Source organism: Cavia porcellus, unplaced genomic scaffold (assembly GCF_034190915.1).
Source record: "Cavia porcellus strain 051 isolate PalLab524CR breed Dunkin Hartley unplaced genomic scaffold, mCavPor4.1 scaffold_21, whole genome shotgun sequence".
Taxonomy (NCBI): domain Eukaryota; kingdom Metazoa; phylum Chordata; class Mammalia; order Rodentia; family Caviidae; genus Cavia; species Cavia porcellus.
This window is the reverse complement of record NW_026947504.1, coordinates 9,334,983-9,354,637: the sequence shown is the minus strand read 5'-3', so window position 1 is coordinate 9,354,637 and position 19,655 is coordinate 9,334,983. Positions and strand designations below refer to the sequence as shown.

The 19,655-nt window shown below is 50.3% G+C and overlaps 1 protein-coding gene across 1 annotated transcript; it reads left to right on the top strand.

The window, feature by feature from the left end:
* The first annotated feature begins 3,282 nt into the window (after positions 1-3,282).
* Pcdh12 (protocadherin 12) lies at positions 3,283-17,311 on the top strand. Its single transcript, XM_003477191.5, has 4 exons — positions 3,283-6,509; positions 9,864-9,961; positions 12,443-12,594; positions 16,422-17,311. Exons 1-4 carry the CDS (start codon positions 3,639-3,641, stop codon positions 16,841-16,843), a joined length of 3,543 nt encoding a protein of 1,180 aa, XP_003477239.1. The 5' UTR covers positions 3,283-3,638; the 3' UTR covers positions 16,844-17,311.
* The last annotated feature ends 2,344 nt before the right edge of the window (positions 17,312-19,655 follow it).

Genomic DNA, 19,655 nt, shown 5'->3' with positions numbered 1-19,655 from the left:
GGACCTGAGAGAGGTTCTCCCCACTTGTTTCAAACCTGCTTCAGAACAATACCTCTGCTCCTTCAAACTTGCTTTTCAAACTCAGAGAGATGAAACCTTTCTGGACAGACTCTAGTGACAGCTCCATTTACCCCTCGACGTGTGCCTGCAGAAGGTCAACAGAGTCCTGCAGCCAGAAGAGAGCAGAGAAAATGACAAACTGAACAGGAAACCTTGTTCCCAGAGGTGTTAAAGGTCCAGTGCTTCATTTTCTAGCTTTGAAAACTTCAAATGTGATCTTATCTTCTTAATTTAAACAAAACACTCAACAATAGAAACAACATGAAAAGTTAAAATTCACACACTTTTCTGTTCTGAGTCCATTTTTCATATCCATGGTCCCTGTCAAGACAATATAATACTTATGCATATACATATGCACATATTGTATGTGAGACAGGTGATATATTTTGTTGCCTGTAATCGTCATATATGATCTATCATGTATAACATTGTCTTTTCAACAGTAATATATAGCACAGGTAAAATCACGAAGTTCCTTCTTTCCTTCTGGGGCACTGGTCCACATCAGCCTTTCCATTAAGAGAGGTTGCTATCATCATGTGTAGCTCCTTTTGCACAGCACAGGTCCTGTTTAGGTGGCTGTCGCCCGGCTGTACCTTCTATACCTCTCTGTGCCCTTTTCTCTGCCTTTGGCCACCAGATGGCATTCTGAAAACATTCCCATCACGAGAGGTTTCCGCATCAAAGCTTCTCTGCAGAACTCAACTGGCCTCCCTCCCTGCTCTTGGCTTCTTTCCAGTCCATTTTCCAGAGAACAGCGGAACAGCTTTCCGGAGGGCAAATCTACATGATCCTGTACAAGTTACCTATGCTCTGGGCTCTGCTTCTCCAATCTGGTGGCTCGGTTGTAAGAGTGGCATGAGAAGATGTAGGTGTGACACTCAGGACAAAGCGCGGCATGTTGATGGTGTTTTCCTAGCCTGCTTTGAGTCTTTCCAAAGCTCCTGCAGGGCCTCCAGGACAAGTCTTAAATCCCTAGCATGGAACCCAGGCCCTTCATCTTATGATGATCCCTGGTTTTGTCTCCCAAAACCGCAAAGAACCTGATCACCCATCTCAGGCCATTGCCCATTCTGCTCCCCACACCTGCTTTGCCTCTCCCCTGTCCTCGCCAACCCTCCACGTCCACCAGGATTCAGCATGCGCCCTCCTGGAGGACCCTCCCAGACCTCCAGGTCTGAAGACGGAACAGCCGCACTGGGCTGTTCCTCTCATTTCATTTCCCTCACCACCATCTGAGAGCAGAGGCGGGTTGAGGGGCCGGTTGAGGTACAGAGGTATCTACCTGGTACAGAGATCAATGGGGCTGCTATACTCGCTGTCTGTCACTAGAGGGCATTGAGCTTCCACTGTGGCCCTGTGCTCCAAGGGGTCACAGGGCTCCCCTCATAGCAGAGACAGCACCTTGGCAAACTTGAGAAGAGGGAAATCTGTGAAATAGGATTCTTGGCTAAAACAAAGAAAAAAAAAATGAGCGAGCAAATGCATAACCATGGTTACTATCTGCATACAGGGCATAACCCAGCAGATGAAGAAAGGTCAAATCATAGTCCCGACACCCTCTCTCTATTCGGGGGCCCTTTTTGTGTAAGTCTCGTTTATCCTTACCATAAACTGGTGGGATGGGTGACAACCACACTCGAGGAGACTTACACCCTTGGAGGTCAAGTTATCTGTGCAATGTCTCAAAGCTTCTATCAGTCCCCAAAGCCCCCCAAGCTTCAGACTGGGGCCCTATGATTTATTGGGCTTCAGTTGAATGGTGGGGAAAGTCCCTGGGGTGGAATACAGGATGAAAGGAAACAGAGAACCCAGGGAGCTGAAGGGAAGACAGATGTCTACTTTTTAGACACCCTAGCCCTGGGGCCGTGGGCCTCTGTGCCAAAAGCCGGACCCTAGGACCATTCCAACACCCATCTTGGGAAGCTACTGTTAATTCACAGCCCCTCAAATACTTCACAGACTTCTAGACTTGCGGCTCTCGAGGTGGTGTATAAGGCTGGAAGGACACCGTGGGCAACAAATTGAGAAGAATGAGAAGCAACGAAGTCACCTCAAAGGCCACCCAAGCAAACGGGCTACTGACCTCCTCCCTGGACCTCACCTCTGTGCGTGTGTGGAGCGGGTAAAGGAAGAAAGGCACACCTCAAAACATGTAGGTGCAGTGCTGGGGAGCAGCAGGCAAGTTGCTTTTCATGAGACTCTGTTATGAACAGAAGTAGGGAGAGAAGAATTGGAGGAAGGGAGGGAAAAACTGAGATGAAAGGGAGAGGAAGGTGTAGGAGTGGGAAATGTATAAAGTCTCCAAGCCAGAGGAGCAGAAGTTGGGGGTTCCCCAGACAGGGACTCGGCAGGACCAGATGCGGAGAACAATAGACCTCAGAGATGGGGCGGAAGGGACTGGGGGAGGGGAGCTGTACTCGTCGGGGCAGACAGGCCCTCCAGCTTCTGGAGCCAAGGCCACGGGCACTCTCATGGGTCAGTGTGGGCAAGGGCTGCCCAGGCCCAGAGCAAGATCGAGCTGCAGCCATAAGGTATGTGGATTATGCCAGAGGTGGTGGCGCACACCTGTAATCCCAGCACTCGGGAGGTTTGTGGATTACAACACCGACCCCAACAACAACGTCACTACTTGTGATTCAGGCCCAGGCCCTTCGTGCATCACTTCATAAGTCCTCACAATCTCCAGCCAAGAGCTCTGCTATTCTCATCCTCAAGCCCATTCAGAAAATGAGGTAAGGAAAGCCCAGAGAGGTTCAGGGACTCGTGCCAAATGACCCAGCTACTAATAGGCAAAGTCTGAATTTGAACTCAGGCAGTTTAGCGCTGATGGCTGCTCTGATAACCACAGCTGCTTCCTGGTGAGACAAACATGGGTGTTCAGGGCAAAGTCAAGACGGAGAGATAAATAAGTGTAGGGAAAAGACCAGACTGAGAGGAGGAATAACAGCGAAAATACAGAAACAAGATAGAGACGAGGAAGGGAAGAGGGACAAGCAGGAGCTCAAGCTCTGGGCCTGTTAGCCATGGAGAGGCTCCCTGGTCCCTCAGCAGCTGCCTGGCTGTGTGGACAGCACCTTCCCATCCACCCCGTCCCGGGAGCCCGGGCCCCATCCGCTCTCATCCTCCTCCGCAGCGGTGCAGGCCACTCAGGCTTCACAGGAAATGCTCTTTCTCTAATTGGCATTGAAATTCACAGCCCTCCCTTTTCCTGTAGGTGGGGTTTCCATAGGAAAAAGCTGCTTCTCTGTTTCCCCAGCCTAGTAACTATTTGGAAATTAGATCCCTACATCCTGCTCTTCTGGGTCAAGTCCCTCTTGGACCAGCTCTAGTCCATCACTGCTACTGTGGACTGGCGATTTTACTGCATCTGCACTCGAACCTCTCAGATTGCTTGCAGTGAAGATGGCCTTCCCTAGGAACTCTGCTCGCTCCATCATCTTCTAATTATGGGACAAGGTTGTGTCAGCTGGGCTGAGGGCAGGAGAACGGGGCTAATTAAGCCATCCAGGAAACACTGGAGGACTTGCCCAGACTTTGAAGAGCTCTAGCGATTTCTGAATCTGGCGGTAAGCATGATGCCACTTCTGCAGTTTCTGCTGGGGTTTTTGGGGCCAGGTGGCTACTTGTTCCTTTCAGGGGACTGTCAGGAAGTGGCCACTCTCCTGGTAAAATACCAAGTGAGAGAGGAAGTGCCATCTGGCACCGTGATAGGGAAGCTGTCCTGGGAACTGGCCTGGGATGAGAAGCCTGAGCCAGTGAGAGCTACCTTCCAGGTTCTGCAGCTGCCTCGGGCCCTCCCCATTCAGGTGGGTGCTGAGGATGGCTTGATCAGCACTGCAAGGCGGCTGGATAGAGAGCACCTATGCCAGCAGCAGGATCCCTGCCTGGTTTCCTTTGATGTGCTTGTGAAAGAGGAGCTGGCTCTGGTCCACGTGGAGATCCAAGTGCTGGACATCAACGACCACCAGCCACAGTTTCCCAAAGGTGAGCAGGAGCTGGAAATCTCTGAGAGTGCCTCTCTACACACACGGATCCCCCTGGACAGAGCTTTGGATCCAGACACTGGCTCAAACACTGTGTACTCCTACAGCCTGTCTCCCAGCGAGCACTTTGCCCTGGATGTCTTTGTGGGGCCTAATGAGACCAAACATGCAGAACTTATGGTGGTGAAGGAGCTGGACCGGGAAGTCCGCTCATTTTTTGATCTGGTGTTGACTGCCTATGACAGTGGGAACCCCCCCAGGTCAGGCACCAGCTTGATCAAGGTCAATGTCCTGGATTCCAACGACAATAGCCCTGTGTTTGCTGAGAGTTCCCTGGAACTGCAGATCCGTGAAGATGCTGCCCCTGGCACTCTCCTCATAAACCTGACTGCCACAGACCCTGACCAAGGTCCCAATGGAGAGGTAGAGTTCTTCCTTGGCAAGCACATGCCTCCAGAGGTGTTGCATACCTTCAGTGTCAATGCTAAGACAGGCCAGGTCACACTGCGCCAACCCCTGGACTATGAGAAAAACCCTGCCTATGAAGTGGATGTCCAGGCGCGGGACCTGGGTCCCAATTCTATCCCAGCCTATTGCAAAGTCTTTGTCAAGGTTCTGGATGTCAATGACAATGCTCCAAGCATCCACATCACATGGGCCTCCCAGTCATCACTGGTGTCCGAAGCTCTTCCCAAGGACAGTTTTGTTGCTCTTGTCATAGCAGATGACTTGGACTCAGGAAAGAATGGTTTGGTCCACTGTTGGCTGAATCAAGATTTGGACCACTTCAGGCTGAAGAGGACTAATGGCAACACATACATGCTGCTAACCAATGCCACACTGGACAGAGAACAGTGGCCCGAGTACACCCTTACTCTGTTAGCCCAAGATCGAGGAGCCCACCCCTTACTGGCCAAGAAACAGCTCAGCATTCAGATCAGTGATGCCAATGACAATGCACCCGTGTTTGAGAAAGGCTGGTATGAGGTGTCCACTCGGGAAAACAACCTACCCTCTCTTCACCTCATCACCATCAAGGCCCACGATGCAGACTTGGGCATTAACGGGGAAATCTCATACCGCATCCAGGACTCTCCAGTTTCTCACTTAGTAGCCATTGACCCAGACACAGGAGAGATCACTGCCCAGAGGTCACTGGATTATGAAGAGATGGCCAGCTTTGAGTTCCGGGTGATAGCAGAGGATAGGGGTCAGCCCCGGCTTGCCTCCAGCATCTCTGTGTGGGTCAGCCTCTTGGATGCCAATGATAATGCCCCAGAGGTGATTCAGCCTGTGCTCAGCAATGGAAAAGCCAGCCTCTGGGTGCTTGTGAATGCCTCCACTGGCCACCTTCTGGTGCCCATCGAGACTCCCAATGGCTTGGATGCAGCAGGTACTGATACACTACCACTGGCCACTCATAGCTCCTGGCCATTCCTGTTAGTGACAATTGTGGCAAAAGATGCAGACTCAGGAGCAAATGGAGAGCTCCTCTACAGCATTCGAAGGGGAAACGAGGCCCGTCTCTTTGGCCTTAGCCCCAACCTAGGGCAGCTATTCATCAATATTACCAACGGCAGCAGCCTCATTGGGAGTGAGTGGGAGCTGGAGATCGTGGTAGAGGACCAGGGCAGCCCCTCCTTGCAGACCCAACTTCTTCTGAGGATTATGTTCGTCACCAGTGTTGACCAGCTGAGGGATGCTGTTCATGACCCCAGGGTCCTGAGCACATCAGTCCTGATGGTGATTTGCCTGGCTGTCCTGCTGGCCATCTTTGGGGTGATCCTGGTTCTGTTCATGTCCATCTGCCGGACAGAGAAGAAAGACAACAGGGCCTACAACTGTCGGGAAGCAGAGTCCACCTACCGCCACCAACCCAGGAGGCCCCAGAAACACATTCAGAAGACAGACATCCATTTGGTGCCTATGCTCAGGGGCCAGGCAGAGGAATCTGGCCAAGGTGGGCAGGCCCACAAGGATGCGGGCAAGGAGGCAATGATGGAAGCAGGGTGGGACCCCTGCCTGCAGGCTCCTTTCCACCTCACACCGACCCTGTATAGGACCCTGCGTAACCAAGGCAACCAGGGAGCACTGGCAGAGAGCCAAGAGCTGCAGGACACCATCAATCTCCTTTTCAACCACCCCAGGCAGAGGAATGCCTCCCGGGAGAACTTGAATCTTCTAGAGTCCCCACCCACCCCAGGCCAGGCACGAGCAAGGGCCCTGAAGGGCAGCCCCACAGGAAGGCTGACTGGAGAGCAGAGCAGCGAGCTGGCCCCGCAGAGCCCACCAGCCTCCTCTGCAACTCTAAGGCGACAGCGGCATCTCAATGGCAAAGTGTCCCCCGAGAAAGAATCAGGCCCCCATCAGATTCTGCGGAGCCTGGTCCGGCTGTCTGTGGCTGCCTTTGCAGAGCGGAACCCAGTGGAGGAGATCACTGTGGATTCTCCTCCTGTTCAGGTACCTTGGGCATGGGCAGCTCTCTCCCTCTCTTTGTGTCTCTCTATCTCTCTGTCTCTGCTTCTCTCTCTTTCCAGTCACCCTTGGATTCCTGTCAGTAGCCTCAGACATCCCTATTTCTTTCACATTCCTTACATTCATTCTTTAAGCTCACCGGGCACTTTATAATGAATGTTTTCTTTGAGTAGCAATTACTACTGGATCAACAGATCTTCACTGTGTGATCCTGAGCAAATTATTTACTGTCTCTGAGCCTTAGTTTCCTTAATGTTAAGTTAGGAATGATTAGGCATGATAGTAAGAGTTACTGCCTTAGAGAGTTCTGAGGATTTAATCAGTTGATTTCTAGTAAGCACATGTTCACAGTACCTGGCACAAATAGACACAAAATGTAGTGACTGTGAACGCAAACTCAGGAGCAGATCGCCTGGGTCTGAAGCCTGGTCCTGGGCCTTCCTAGCCATTACCCACAGCTGTTACTCAGCTTCCTTGCTGATGATGTCTAGGTTCACAGCACCCATCTTCCAAGTTTGCTTAAAGATAAAATGAGTGAGTGCTCTTAATGCTGTAGAACAGTATGTCTGGATGTGGTCAGTGCTCGGCAAAAGGCTACTGTTACTTCTCCATCCTGCCCTCTACCTGCCCTCATGCCTCTGGGCCAACTCCTTATGCCACAGGCAAGCTGTGGGACCACTGCCCCCAGCCTCCCGGGCTGCATTTGACCTCGATGCTTATTAGCCGGTCCTGCAGGATCAGTAACAGAAAGAATCTTGTGACTTTGGAATTGGAAGGTCTGAGTCCAACTTTCAACACAATCACTTAGGAGCTGGGCAACCTTGGGGAAGTCCTTTAAGAGCGGAGCCTCATTTTCTTCATCTACAAAATAAGGGTTACAGTGTCAAACTTACCCTCTTACCTCCCAGTAGGCTGAGGATTAAGCAGGATGATGAATGACAAGCTGTCGGCTGACTCTGGATTTACCAGACACAAACGGAGAATCCTTTCAAGCATAGTGTCTGAGTTCAGACCCTTATCTGGTCCCCTGAACTCAAGAGTGTTTTCACTGTGCCAGGCTCCCAGGCTCAAGGCATTCTTCTGTTTGGTCACGCCATCAGCTCAGGTTTCCTGTGGAGCAAGGACACAGTTTCCTTCCCACACCCCCTTCCCTGGAAGCTACCTGGAGAGGGCCTCACTGTTCTCTTAGGAATCATGCCCCGGGACCCCTGAGGCCCAGAGGTTGCCCACAGCTCTCTGTCTCCTCGTCCAGCCACCGGTCCCCTTATTTCATCAAATGATCTGCCAAAAACAGTGCTGGGTGCTGGTGGACAGGGCAGCACAGAGCAGGCAGTGTGGCTGATAGCACTGGGTGATGGAAGGACAGTGCCCACCTGGAATCCATTTCAAGGGAAGAGACCAAGATGCCCAGTGCCCTTCGCAGCAGCACAGCACCCAGCAGAATCACACTGAGTTCAAGTTCCAACCCTAACTGCTGTGCAGCTCATGAGCCTGAGGTTCTACCCCTGCAAAACGAGTGTCACTGTGTTCTCCCTTGGACTGCTGCGAAGATTTTACATGGCCTGTTACTGAGAGCCTGTCGCGGGATCTGTTAACACATGCTTTACATACCTAGGCTCATGTAAACCTCATAGCTACATGACCTGGGTCTCATTGCTGTTTACTTTTTTTTACTGTCAAGGAAACCAAGGCTCAGAATGTGGAAGTAATTCCCCAAGGTCATACAGATGGGAACTAGGACAGGAACAGATTTAGAACATGAACCCGAATCTGACTGATTCCAAAGTCTGGGCTCTTCCTATGAAGTGACCCTCCTTGAATGGCTCTTTCATCACAGAGCTTGGCACGTGAGGGCTTTGCTGAGGGTCACCTGGGACCCTGGGGTGGTAGGAGGGACAGGCCCTGCGGCAGACAAGGGGGCTCTGACCCTCCCAAGTCACAGTACAATTCCGGTCCCAATGCCCTCCTCCTCCAACTCTCTGACATTGACACTTTCATGCCTCCCCAGGGAGGAGTGAGGTTGAGCCCAGGAGATGAAAGAAACATTTCTGAGAGTAACAACCCAAACTTTGCCAAGTCGTCTAGTTAATTCTGACAGCTCTGCGAAGAAAACTAGCCTCACTGTAGAGATATGAGATGAGGAACCTAAGGTCTGAGTAGGTCCAAACCCCTGCTTGGTGTTAACAACAGTATAGAAAGGACCTTGAACTAGAACTCAGTCTCCCAGGACTTGCTTCCGTTGGCTCTTTCTCCTGAGGCCCTGAAGGGTCTGGCACTGACATCTCCTCTGCTCCACCCTCTTCTCCAACTTTTTGGCTTGCAAGGCTCCTGTGTAAGCCCTTCAGCACTCACCCAGACCCCCGTCTTCCATGCCAACCTCCTGAGGAGCGCTGGTCTGAGCAGAGGTACCTGGCATGTGGTTGGAACACAAGAAACATTTGGTGAAGTAAATGAAAGCAGGTCACAGCGGTGTGGCTGTAGTCCCAGCTACTTGGGAGGCTGAGGCACAAGGATACTTGAGCTCTGGAATTCAAGGCCAAGCCAAGGAGTAAGATCCTTGTCTCAAAAGAAAACAAATAAAATAAATGAATAAACTTCCCCCAGAACCACTCACCCCTACACACTTCCTCTCTGTTTTAAGTTGTGTTTGGGGCCCTGCGCTGCTCCCAAGCACCCCATCCTTTTCTAACACTCGGGTGCAGCTCCCCGTTGTAGCCACTCTTCCCTCCCTTCCTGATGTGCCATGAGCCCCCCAGAGGGCAGCGACAGAATCTCCTTCTCATTCCTATTCTTGCAGCAAGCACCGTGCAGGGCCCAAACAAGCACTTATTAAATGCTTGTTCAGTGGATGAAGGGGTGAACAAGTGAATGATTAAATGGCACCGTCTGCCTTCTCTGCAATCTTTCATCTGATCCGCATAAATTGTTCAGTGTTCGAATACTGCTAAAAGCAGAGAATAACTCTTGAGGACAATCCTTATCTAAGTAATAATGCCATTAAGCTCAGGAAATGCCTTTTGCGTCCCATCTACAGAGTCAGAGTCGGCAGGGAGCAGGTCACGGGGGTGGGGGTGGGGGGATGAGCATGAGGGGCTGGGTTCAGAGGGTCCCCAAGCTGTCCCTCAGACAGCCAGGTCCTGAGTGACAGGGCAAGGCAGAGGCGCTGCGCCCCAGGTCCTGGTCTCCGTCACAAGGATCCATCCCCCATCTGATCACACAAACATCTGAAGCCAGAGGAAAGACTATAAAAAGAAAGCACCAGCGCTGAGGGAAACATCCGGCAAGGAAGTGTGCTGGGTTGGAATTGTGTGGAGTCAACAGATTTTTCCTGTCTTGTAGCAAATCTCCCAGCTGCTGTCCTTGCTACATCAGGGCCAATTCCAGCCCAAACCGAACCACCGGGGAAATAAGTACTTGGCCAAGCCTGGCGGTGGCAGGTAAGCAGCACTTGGCCCCCACACATGTCCTGGGGCCCCCACTGGCCACCCTGCACTCCTGCAGCCTTCGTGAGGGGAGGAAGGGCCCACGTATCCCAGACACTGGTCCCTGGGTGAGCACAGTAGGAAGCGTCCCTGGGGCTGCTGTATTTATATTATTTACAGGACCCAGAGTCACTAAGGAAATTATTTCATCCTGAGCTCTGATTGTCTGTCCCCTGATTACAGAGGCGCTATAAATTGACTTAAAATCTGTAACTCACCTTTCTTTCTCTTGACCCACAAACATAACACATATGAATGTGGACCTGTGGGTGTGCCCTTTCGGGCAGGAAGAGAGCTCCAGAGGACATCTAATTTCTTTTCTCTATACAGATGGACAAATGGAGGCTCCAAGTAGTTTGATCTAACCAAGCTATGTAAACTCGAACCACTCAGAGAATCTCTTAGGACTTAGTTTCTTCATCTATAAAAGGAAGCCATGCCACCTCCGTTGTAGTAATGCAGTAAGGATTTAATCACCAACTGTATTCTAAATATCCCAGTTCTTGGCACCTAGCAGGTACATAAGCAATTCTCAGTCCTTTCCCCTTCAAGTGACTTTGCTCAAGGTCACGTGGCAAGTGAACGGCAAAGCTGGGACCAGCTCTCAGGGCTCTGCCTCCTGGCTCGGTGCTTTTGCTGTGATAATTTGTAGCTTCTTTTTTGCAAGGATGGTGAGAGGTAGCCTATAGCAGGGGTGAGTGCTGTAGAGAACTTCAAATTTTCTCGCTGAAGTTTCAATATTTGAGTCTACTGAAATAAACTGACCATAGATTAACAGAAGAAAAACCATAAAACAGTTTTTTGATCATAGTTTTATGTGACATAGGAGCCTTTGGATTGAAACCCCAAAGATGCAGGGTGAATTATTTTTATGCTTATGCTCAATGAAGCAGGGACAGCTGTGTGAAATATGATTGGACAGAAAGGGTATGAGCTAATGGAAATAGACTAAGGGGGAAACCCAGTAAGGTCTGTCTGTTTGAATTTTTCTGTTTGAATGGGTAGCATTCCTTCCTTCCTTTCTGGAAGGGGGAATCTTGTGACCTACAACCAAACAAGGTAGGTCAGAGAATTTCTTTGTGGCTGACTCTTACACTGAAAGGTGGGGGGGAATTAAGGCTAAAGCTTTTGGCTTTTATGGCTGCCTTTGAGGAAAAGGGATCTGGTTTCTATGACCCGCCTGGAAAAAGAGGAACTCTAGTTTTGTGTCTTGCCCCATGAGCAATGAAGAACAAGATAAGGACAGGGAAAGTTGGAGAGGAACTGTACTTCTGACACCTTCATTTTGAGGTATCGCTTTCTGAGCCCTAACAATGTGCACATTCTAGAGTCATGATGACTTGGATTTGAATTCTTGGCTTTTTGCTTAATCCATGGGGACCTTGTGTCCAAGCCATAAAATCTTCCCAAGGTTTAGTTTCCTTATTTATAAAATGGGGATGGTGACCAGCAAATCTCTCACACATATGAATGGTTAAGGTGAGACAGCACATGTACTTGCAGGGCGGGAAGTCTAAGAATCATGGTTCGTGGGCATGGTGGCGCATGCCTGTGATCTCAGTACTCAGGAGGCTGAGGCAGGAAGATTAGTGTGAGCTGAAGGCCAGCCTGAGCTGCATAGTGAGTTCAAGGCTGGTCTGAACTACATAATGAGACCCTGCCTCAAAAAACAAAACAAAACAAAAATATAAAATAAAAAATAAAACAACAACAAAGAATCATTCCTCAAATCCTGCTTGTCACCTCCCCATAACCTCTTCCTACGGCAGAAATGGACATGTGGTGGGGGTGGGGTACTACAACTAGGAAAGACTCCTAAGCCTCAAAGCCCTTTGAGGAGCCTTTGCATCTGCTGTGACGAGGGTCCAGGAGATAGAGGAGCCAGCAGGTGACAGGTAGAGGTGGTAGATGTGAGCATCTTCTGGAGGCTCCACATAGCCGCATGCCCCTTAGCCGGCTCTTCTGGTGTGAGATTCAGTCACTCGTTCCGCAGTGTTTATTAAACACCTACTGTGTGTGCAGCACTGGTGAGAGATAAAGGAGTGGGTCCAGCAAAACTCCTGCCTGATGACGGGCAGATGGCTTGCACTGGCTCAAGAAGTCTGCCGAACTCTTGCTTAGCACCATGCATGGGTGGGCGAGAGTGATGAGCTATAGTGCCCATAAATTCACATTCACTTCTGCTGACTGAGTCCTTACGTTGTGCCAGGCACTATGCTAAGCCCCTTACTACACAGTCTTACAACACCCTGCGAGGCATTATTCCCATTTCTCAGAAGAGGGAAGAGTATTCGGGAAAGCCAGGATCATAATCCAGGCTGATCTGACGTGGGCCAGGTTGCAAATCCAGTTCCCTGTATGGACAACTGAGTGCTAATGCGAGGGAACAAACCCGCGTGGCAGTTCTCCACTTGTGACTGGTCGGTTCATTCACAGGAGTGCAGTCCCGGACATCGATGGCCCAGGAGCCAGTGCTGGTGACCAGGGAGAACCAGACCTGGAGGATGGGCCCTTGGACCCCGAGGAGGACCTCTCCGTGAAGAGGCTATTAGAAGAAGAGCTGTCAAGCCTGCTGGACCCAGAGACAGGTAGGAACTCACCAGCTCCACCCCATGCTGCCTCTGTCCTCAAAATTCCCCGAAGTGCTGAGGCTTCAGAGTTCTGCCCCATCCACGATCCACTGCAGGGAAGCAGCCATTCTATTCCTGGGCAGGAATGTCGGCAGCACTTTACTTCCCCTGGTGCTTCAGCAAGAATTCCTTTGTCTAAAGACCGAGTTCTACTCTGGTGATTAATTTTAAAAATCATGGTAAGACTTGGGGATGATTACTGGGCTCTTGGGGAGCGCCAGGCACTGGGAAGCACTTTCTGCACACTTATCTCGCACCTCCCAGCAGTCCTCAGAGGTGGATATTATTAGCTCTCACATGTAGAGGAGCAAACCGAAGCTCGAGGTGAAACAGACCCTGAGCCTGCCAGGTCACCGCAGTCCTCCGTGGCTGAAGGGAAGCAGAGGCTGGGCCAGCCTGGATTCCTACACCGCACATTTGCTCTGCGCGGTGTTTAAATGCCCTTTCACCCTGGCAACTGCCTTGACTCTTTACTATGCTAACGCTTCTAATTGAAACAAGAATTCTGTGTTTTGGTAGAGTAACAATGGTGACAATGAGGACATAATATGAACTTTAATTTGAGACTCTGTCAGCTCCCCCTCCTGCTGCGGTGGACACGGATCCACCTGCTGGGCAGCATGCCCTGCGCCCAGCTGCCCTATGCTGTGCTTTTCTGTTTCTGTGGTGAACAAGCTAGTTCTCCTGCACTCCATCTGGTTGCAGACATGCTGGTGGTATGGCAGGACGCCCCTTTTCTTGGTTAACGTGTAGCTAACATTTACGGAGTTTCTTTTCTAAATTTCTCTTTTTTCTAAATTTTCTAACTAGTCCCTTTTCTAACTTTCTCCTGAGAAAATCTTTTTTATTTTTGCTGTCTTTTTGAGACAGGGTCTTGCTATGCAGTTCAGGATGGCCTTAGGCTCACTTTGTAGCCCAGGCTGGTCTTGAACTTGCAAACAGTTCTCCTGCCTCAGCCTCCCAAGTGCTGGGATTACAGGAGTGCGCCACCATGCCTGGCTTCCTGAGAAAATCTTGTGAGAGGGGCTATTCATTATCCCCATTTCATAAAAGATAAGAACCGAGGGCCAAAGGTGTTCAATCATTTGCCTACGGTTGTGCAGCGCCTGGCTATTAGCATAGGGAGCATGACCCTAAATTTTACAGTGCTGTGCCATTTGATACAGTAGCCACGTGTGGCTATCTAAATTTAAATGAATTAAAATTAAATAAAATGAAATATTCAGCACCTGAGTCACAGCAGTCACATTTCAAATGCTTTGCACCCTCATAGGGTTAGTGGATAGAGCTTTGGATTCTATCTCTGTCTCTGTTTCTGTCTCTCAGCTCTGGACCGAAACCTGAGGGCTCGATCCCCAAGCTGCCCTTCCTTCCACAGCCCAGGTGCACTGAGCAGTGAAGGATCTGAGGGAAGCAGGGAGAGCAAAGCCTTTTTGCTGCTCACTTGGGGAGGGGTGGAGGCTGAGTCTTGGTGATCAGATAAAAGCACCACCTGAGGGTATAATGAAGCCAGTATATTATGGTCGGATGAGCTCACTGAACCCTCACAATGATGAGTGTTACTTTCTCACCACTTGTGAGAGGAAAAGGAGGCCCAGAGAGGTTATTTTCCCAAGGTCACAGTACTGCTAGTTGGCAAAGCTGAGAAGTTAAACCCAAGGGAACCCAAAGCTCCCTGCAGCTGGCTCGGAGGGTGATGCCAGGTGAGCTCAGCATCACCCTTCAGCTGCTCCCATTTGCCCCCCGCCCCGTGATCTCCCAGCCTAAGCTGTACTCCTGCAGCTGACCCGCGTACTGTATAAGGAAAGGTCTGATTCTACCACCTAGAGAGAGCGGCATCCAATCTTAGCACCTCAGAGTCTCAGGGAGTAGGGTTTACAGTTCCCAAATGTCGGGGATCAATATTTATGTTCATTAATCATTCAACAGACATTCACTAAGCCCCAGGCATGAGGCCAGACCCCAAGATCTAGTAGGGCAGGGACCCAAGCCTGCCTCCCAGCCTGTACAATCCAGAACCAAACGAGAGACACAGAATCATTTATCAATATTACAAAATGATTATCTGTACTTTGGAATAATTTTTTTCAAATTACCGAAGCAGTATTCAGTTACTGTACAAAAATATACATAAACAAAAAGGAGGAAAAGAAGCCAGTTCTGTCCAGGGCTAATATGACACAGTTCCTTCTTCTTTTTTTTTTTTTTTATCGGTACCAGGGATTGAACTCATGACCATGTGCTTACAAGGCAGGCGCTTATGCCTCTGAGCTAAATCCCCAACCCCCCATAGTCCTTTCTTCTTCTTCTTCTTCTTCTTTTTTTTGGTTTGGTGGTTGTTGTTTGTTCATTTTTAAATTTTTTCCCCCTGGCACTGGGTACTGAACTCTGGACCTTTGCACTGAGCTACATTCCCAGCCCTTTTTTGAGACAGGAGTCTCACTAAGTTGCCCTGGCTGGATTTGAACTTTCTGTCTCCCTGCCTTAGCCCCCTAAAATTGGGAGTATACGTATGTGCCACTATGCCTGGCCTCCTTTTAGTCTTGTACAGATTTTACAGCAGTTCACCTGAAGCAAACATTAAATACATGTTAAATTAGATGTATGGGGCTGGGGATTTAGCTCAGTGGCATAAGCACCTGCCTTGCAAGCACGCAGTCGTGAGTTTGATCCCCGGTACCGATAAAAAAAAAAAAAATTAGATGTATGGCCTCTTTTTTCTCTAAAGATATTGTTTCTTAACCATAAAGCTTATATATTTCTCTGACTCTGTCTCCAACATCAGCACTGGGATTAGTTTTCTGAGACAGGATTTTCTGTTCGAGAAACAAGAAAAGTGTGAAGTTGGCATTGGGAATCTAGGGGACAACTTTTAAGATTCCTAGGCACCAAACTGCTTTGCCACTGCCACTGCCAGGATCCTTTTCCTGGGACAGACCCCAGGCTGGCGGCCCCTTCCCAGTCTGACTCTAGGCCAGGGTTTCCTGCTGCTTGAGGGGTGGAGGATGAGGAGGAGTTGAGGAGCTAGGTGGTAACCGTGCAGCCGCTAGCAGGCCTGCAAACCCCACAGGGAAAGAGAAAGCTCTTCAGAGTGAGCAGGAAGGTACAGTCCCAGAGTTATCCTGTCTGGGATCAAATCCTACGGAGTTAACAGATCTGGGGGCAAATCCGGGTTTGCTGGCCTAGCAGACGTGTGACCTAACTGCTTGGAGATTCAGTTTCCTCATCTGAAAAAGGGAAATGATGCGCTTGACCCCGCAGGTCTGTACAGACATTACATGAGATAGTGACGTAAGTGGTTTGACCCACAAGTGCTAGCGAGTGCCCGTCAGTGTTACGGTGGATGTGAACGGAAGTGGGGGCCAAGCCAAGAACTCCAGCTTTGGCTAGGGGAGGGGATCCACACCCCCAACCTTCAGCGGGCACCACAGGAGAGAAGTTTCTCCAAGTCTGCTTGAGTGAGGGAAAGACCCGAAGCACGGCGTGAGCAGGGAAGCTCTTCAGACACACGGAAGAATCCCTTATCCAGTGTCCTCCTCCTGCCGCCACCTCCTGCGTGGCCTCACCGGGCACTTTGGTGGTGCTTTGTCACTTTGCTGGGAGCCTTCCGGCCAGCAAGCTTCCCTGTCAAGGCCTCTTCCTGCCTGCCCCCCTTGCTCCCCCCTCTGGCCTCTGCCATTCCCTTCCCTCTTTTGTCTCCTTCCCTTGCCCTGTGCACAGCCACATCTCACCCATCTGGCCCTTTCCTGTGGCTAGAGCCTTACTGTGTCCCTCCGTCCCTGCAGGCCTGGCCCTGGACAGACTCAGTGCCCCGGACCCAGCCTGGATGGCAAGGCTGTCTCTGCCACTCACCACCAATTACCGAGATAACGTGATGTCCCCAGATGCTGCAGTCTCAGAGGAGCCGAGGACCTTCCAGACCTTTGGCAAGGCAGCAGCAGCACCTGAGTTGAGTCCAACAGGCACGCGGCTGGCCAGCACCTTCCTCTCAGAGATGAGCTCGCTGCTGGACATGCTGCTGGAGCAGCGCTCCGGGGTGCCCGTGGAAGCTGCCTCCGAGGCACTGCGGCGGCTCTCAGTCTGCGGCAGGACTCTCAGTCTGGACCTGGCCACCACTGTGGCCTCGGGGACGGAGGTGCTGGGGGGCACTGTTGGAAAGAAGGGGGCTGAGGACAGGAGCGGAACTGGCAGCAGCAGGTACCTGTGAGCACAGCCAGAGGCCTCTGGATACAAGAAACAGATTCCTGAACATGCTAGACAGCCCAGGCCCTGAGGATCAGGGGGACATGAGCTGTTTCCTAAAGTTTTGAAACATACTGGTCAGAGCTGGCCCCAGACCTTCAGGGTGACTACTGCTGGCCAATAAAGAAGGCAGGACCCCAGCCAGGACTAACAGCTGACTGAGCAGAGTATCCCCTTGTGAGGGACTCTGGGAATATTTTGGAGGACAGGGACAGTGTGGCAGAGGTGTTTGCTGGCGAAACACAGTGCACAGGCCAGTCCTCAGTGGAAGTGGATGCCTCAGAGGATGGCAAGGAAGGTAGCTTTGTTATATACCAGAGGCAGAGAACTAGATTCTGGGGACACCAGGCAATGCTCTCTGTCCTATGAATAAAGGAAAAACAGCTGCTCCTTCTCCTGTTTGCCCCACTTGAGAGTGGGGAAGGAATTGTAACAGAGTGAGAGTTGTTCTGCGTACCTGGCAAGAAAGTCACGCTGGGCTTGACAGGAGCGGGGAGTGCGGGGCAGCGGCAGGCACCTGGGTGGGGCGCGTGTGCGCTCTTGACCCCTCTCCCCTGGTATCAGGTAATCTGCCTCTCAGCTGGAAAACCAGAACTAAAAAAGGCTCACATCAGTGCTCTTTATTTATATGAGCCAAGCACCAGGGTTTACAATAGGACTTCATCTGACTTTCCTGTGATCCTAGGAGGGAGGGATTCTTACTCCCCCTTCAGAGACAAGCACAAGAAGCTTGGAAAAGTTGAGCATCACTCCCAAGATTGAACAGGAATAGATGCAAAGCTGGGATTTGGACCTAGGCTGGCCTGACACCAAACCCACATCTCAACCTTGGCACTAGACTGCCAGCCAAGGCATGGAAAAAGAAAAGCCCCATGAGTGAGTTTTTGCCAGTTAGACAGTAAGGAATCGCTGAGCTCCCCCCAGGAACACTGTTGAACTTCCCCAAAGCCACTCAGAGTCACACAGCGCTGCACTTGTAAAGCACAGGGTGGGAGGAACCTGGATCTGACCTGCTGCAGGCCCTGCCCATCCCCAGAGAGTAGCCCTTTCAGTGCAGAAGTCTTCATTCCTAGACCCTGTTTACTAGTAAATCTTCCTCCGTTGTAGCAGGGTGAGCCCTGTGAATCAAGGCCCTAGAGGACAGGGTATGAACTGGGTCTTTGAAATCGACACTGACAGCAGCCAGCCTTCCAGGGAAGGGGCAGTGAAAAAACAGCAAATGTTTTCCCAAGGCTCAGTCTTGCAATTTTCTTGGAAATTTCCAAGCAGTCATAGCTCATGAAGAGAGCGGCGCTCTCCTGGCCATCAAAGACAGAAGTTCCTCTTCCTGTCCACCCCCCAGTGCTGCAGCTCAGTGCTCAACAAACACCCCCTAGGGTGTTTGGGTAGGGGTAATGAAATTCACATATCTGGGGTACAGTGTGGCATCATTATTACATCTTACAGGTGAGGAAAATGAGGACCCCCAAAGTTTAGCACTTAAAATTTCTGATCACATCACTCTGAGTGAGAATGATCTGAAAGATCTGTGATTTTCGAGCTGGTTCATAAGGCTGGGTTCTGCCGATCACTGGGAAAGGCTAAGGGAAATCAAGAGGCAGGGTGTCCAGTCTGACCAGGCAGACACCTCACACAGAAGGACATTCGGTGAGTATCTGCTGAACAGCTCTGTGAATGAACCAATGCGTAAACCAAGGGATCAGAGTCTCCTGGTATCTGTACTGAATCTCCAATTAGGACTACACTGGGGGAAAAATGGCCCCATTATGTAAAAGCAAAGTCTGAAAACCACAGTACTAAAGGGGGCCATGAAAGAAAGAAGGAACAGGGGCTGGGGATTTAGCTCAGCAGCATAAGCGCCTGCCTTGCAAGCAGGTAGTCCTGAGTTCGATCCCTGGTACCGATAAAAAACGAAAAAGACCAAAAAAAAAAAAAAAAAAAAAAAAAAAAAAAAAGAAAAAGAAAGAAAGAAGGAACAAAGAAAAGAATAAAGTGGATCGTGCTAACCTTCCACCATTAGCAGATTTGCAATGCAGAACTGACACTGAGCAAGTGGAGAAAAGAAATGGGCTGGGGGTGGAGGACACCAGAACCATGGCTACAACTGGGTCACTGGATTCACTGAATCACTGCAGCACCATTCCAGTCCTAAAACTACAGTCCTTGAACTCCCCAAATGCCAGGTATAACTTTGTGTGTATTTATTAAACAGAGGGTACAAAGTTCTCATCAGTGTCCCCAGGGAACACTGTAGGTTATTAACCCTGCTATAGGACACTATCTAAACTTCTACAGGTGTGTTGTTGTAGTAAAGGAAGATGAACTTTAGCTCTTTCAAACTTTCATTTTATCATCAAAGACACAAAAAGCAGCAGCAGACTTGTCCAAGGCCACCTAGCAGGTTTGTGGGATCTGGATCTGGGATTTAGAATGCTGTTCCTTGCAGTACATCAAAGGTTACTAACCTGGGGTCCTCAGCTGGACTCCCAGATCTTATGAATCTGCTAAACTGCCTGCAAAATTGGGAGGATGTGCATTTTTCTTTGGGAAGTAGATGCTTTCATCACATTCTCACGGGGGTCTGTGTCCTGAGATTGTCACTGCAGTGCTTGACATTGGTCCTCAGTCCTTCCTGCTCCGTGGAACCTGGAGAACTGTGCAGAGCTGCCCAGATCCAAGGCAAATGATCTTTGGTCAGGGTAGGGGCTCTCTCCTGCACCATGCACCCGCTCCGAGCATGCTGACACCAGCACTTTCCCCAGTCACAGGCTGAGAAT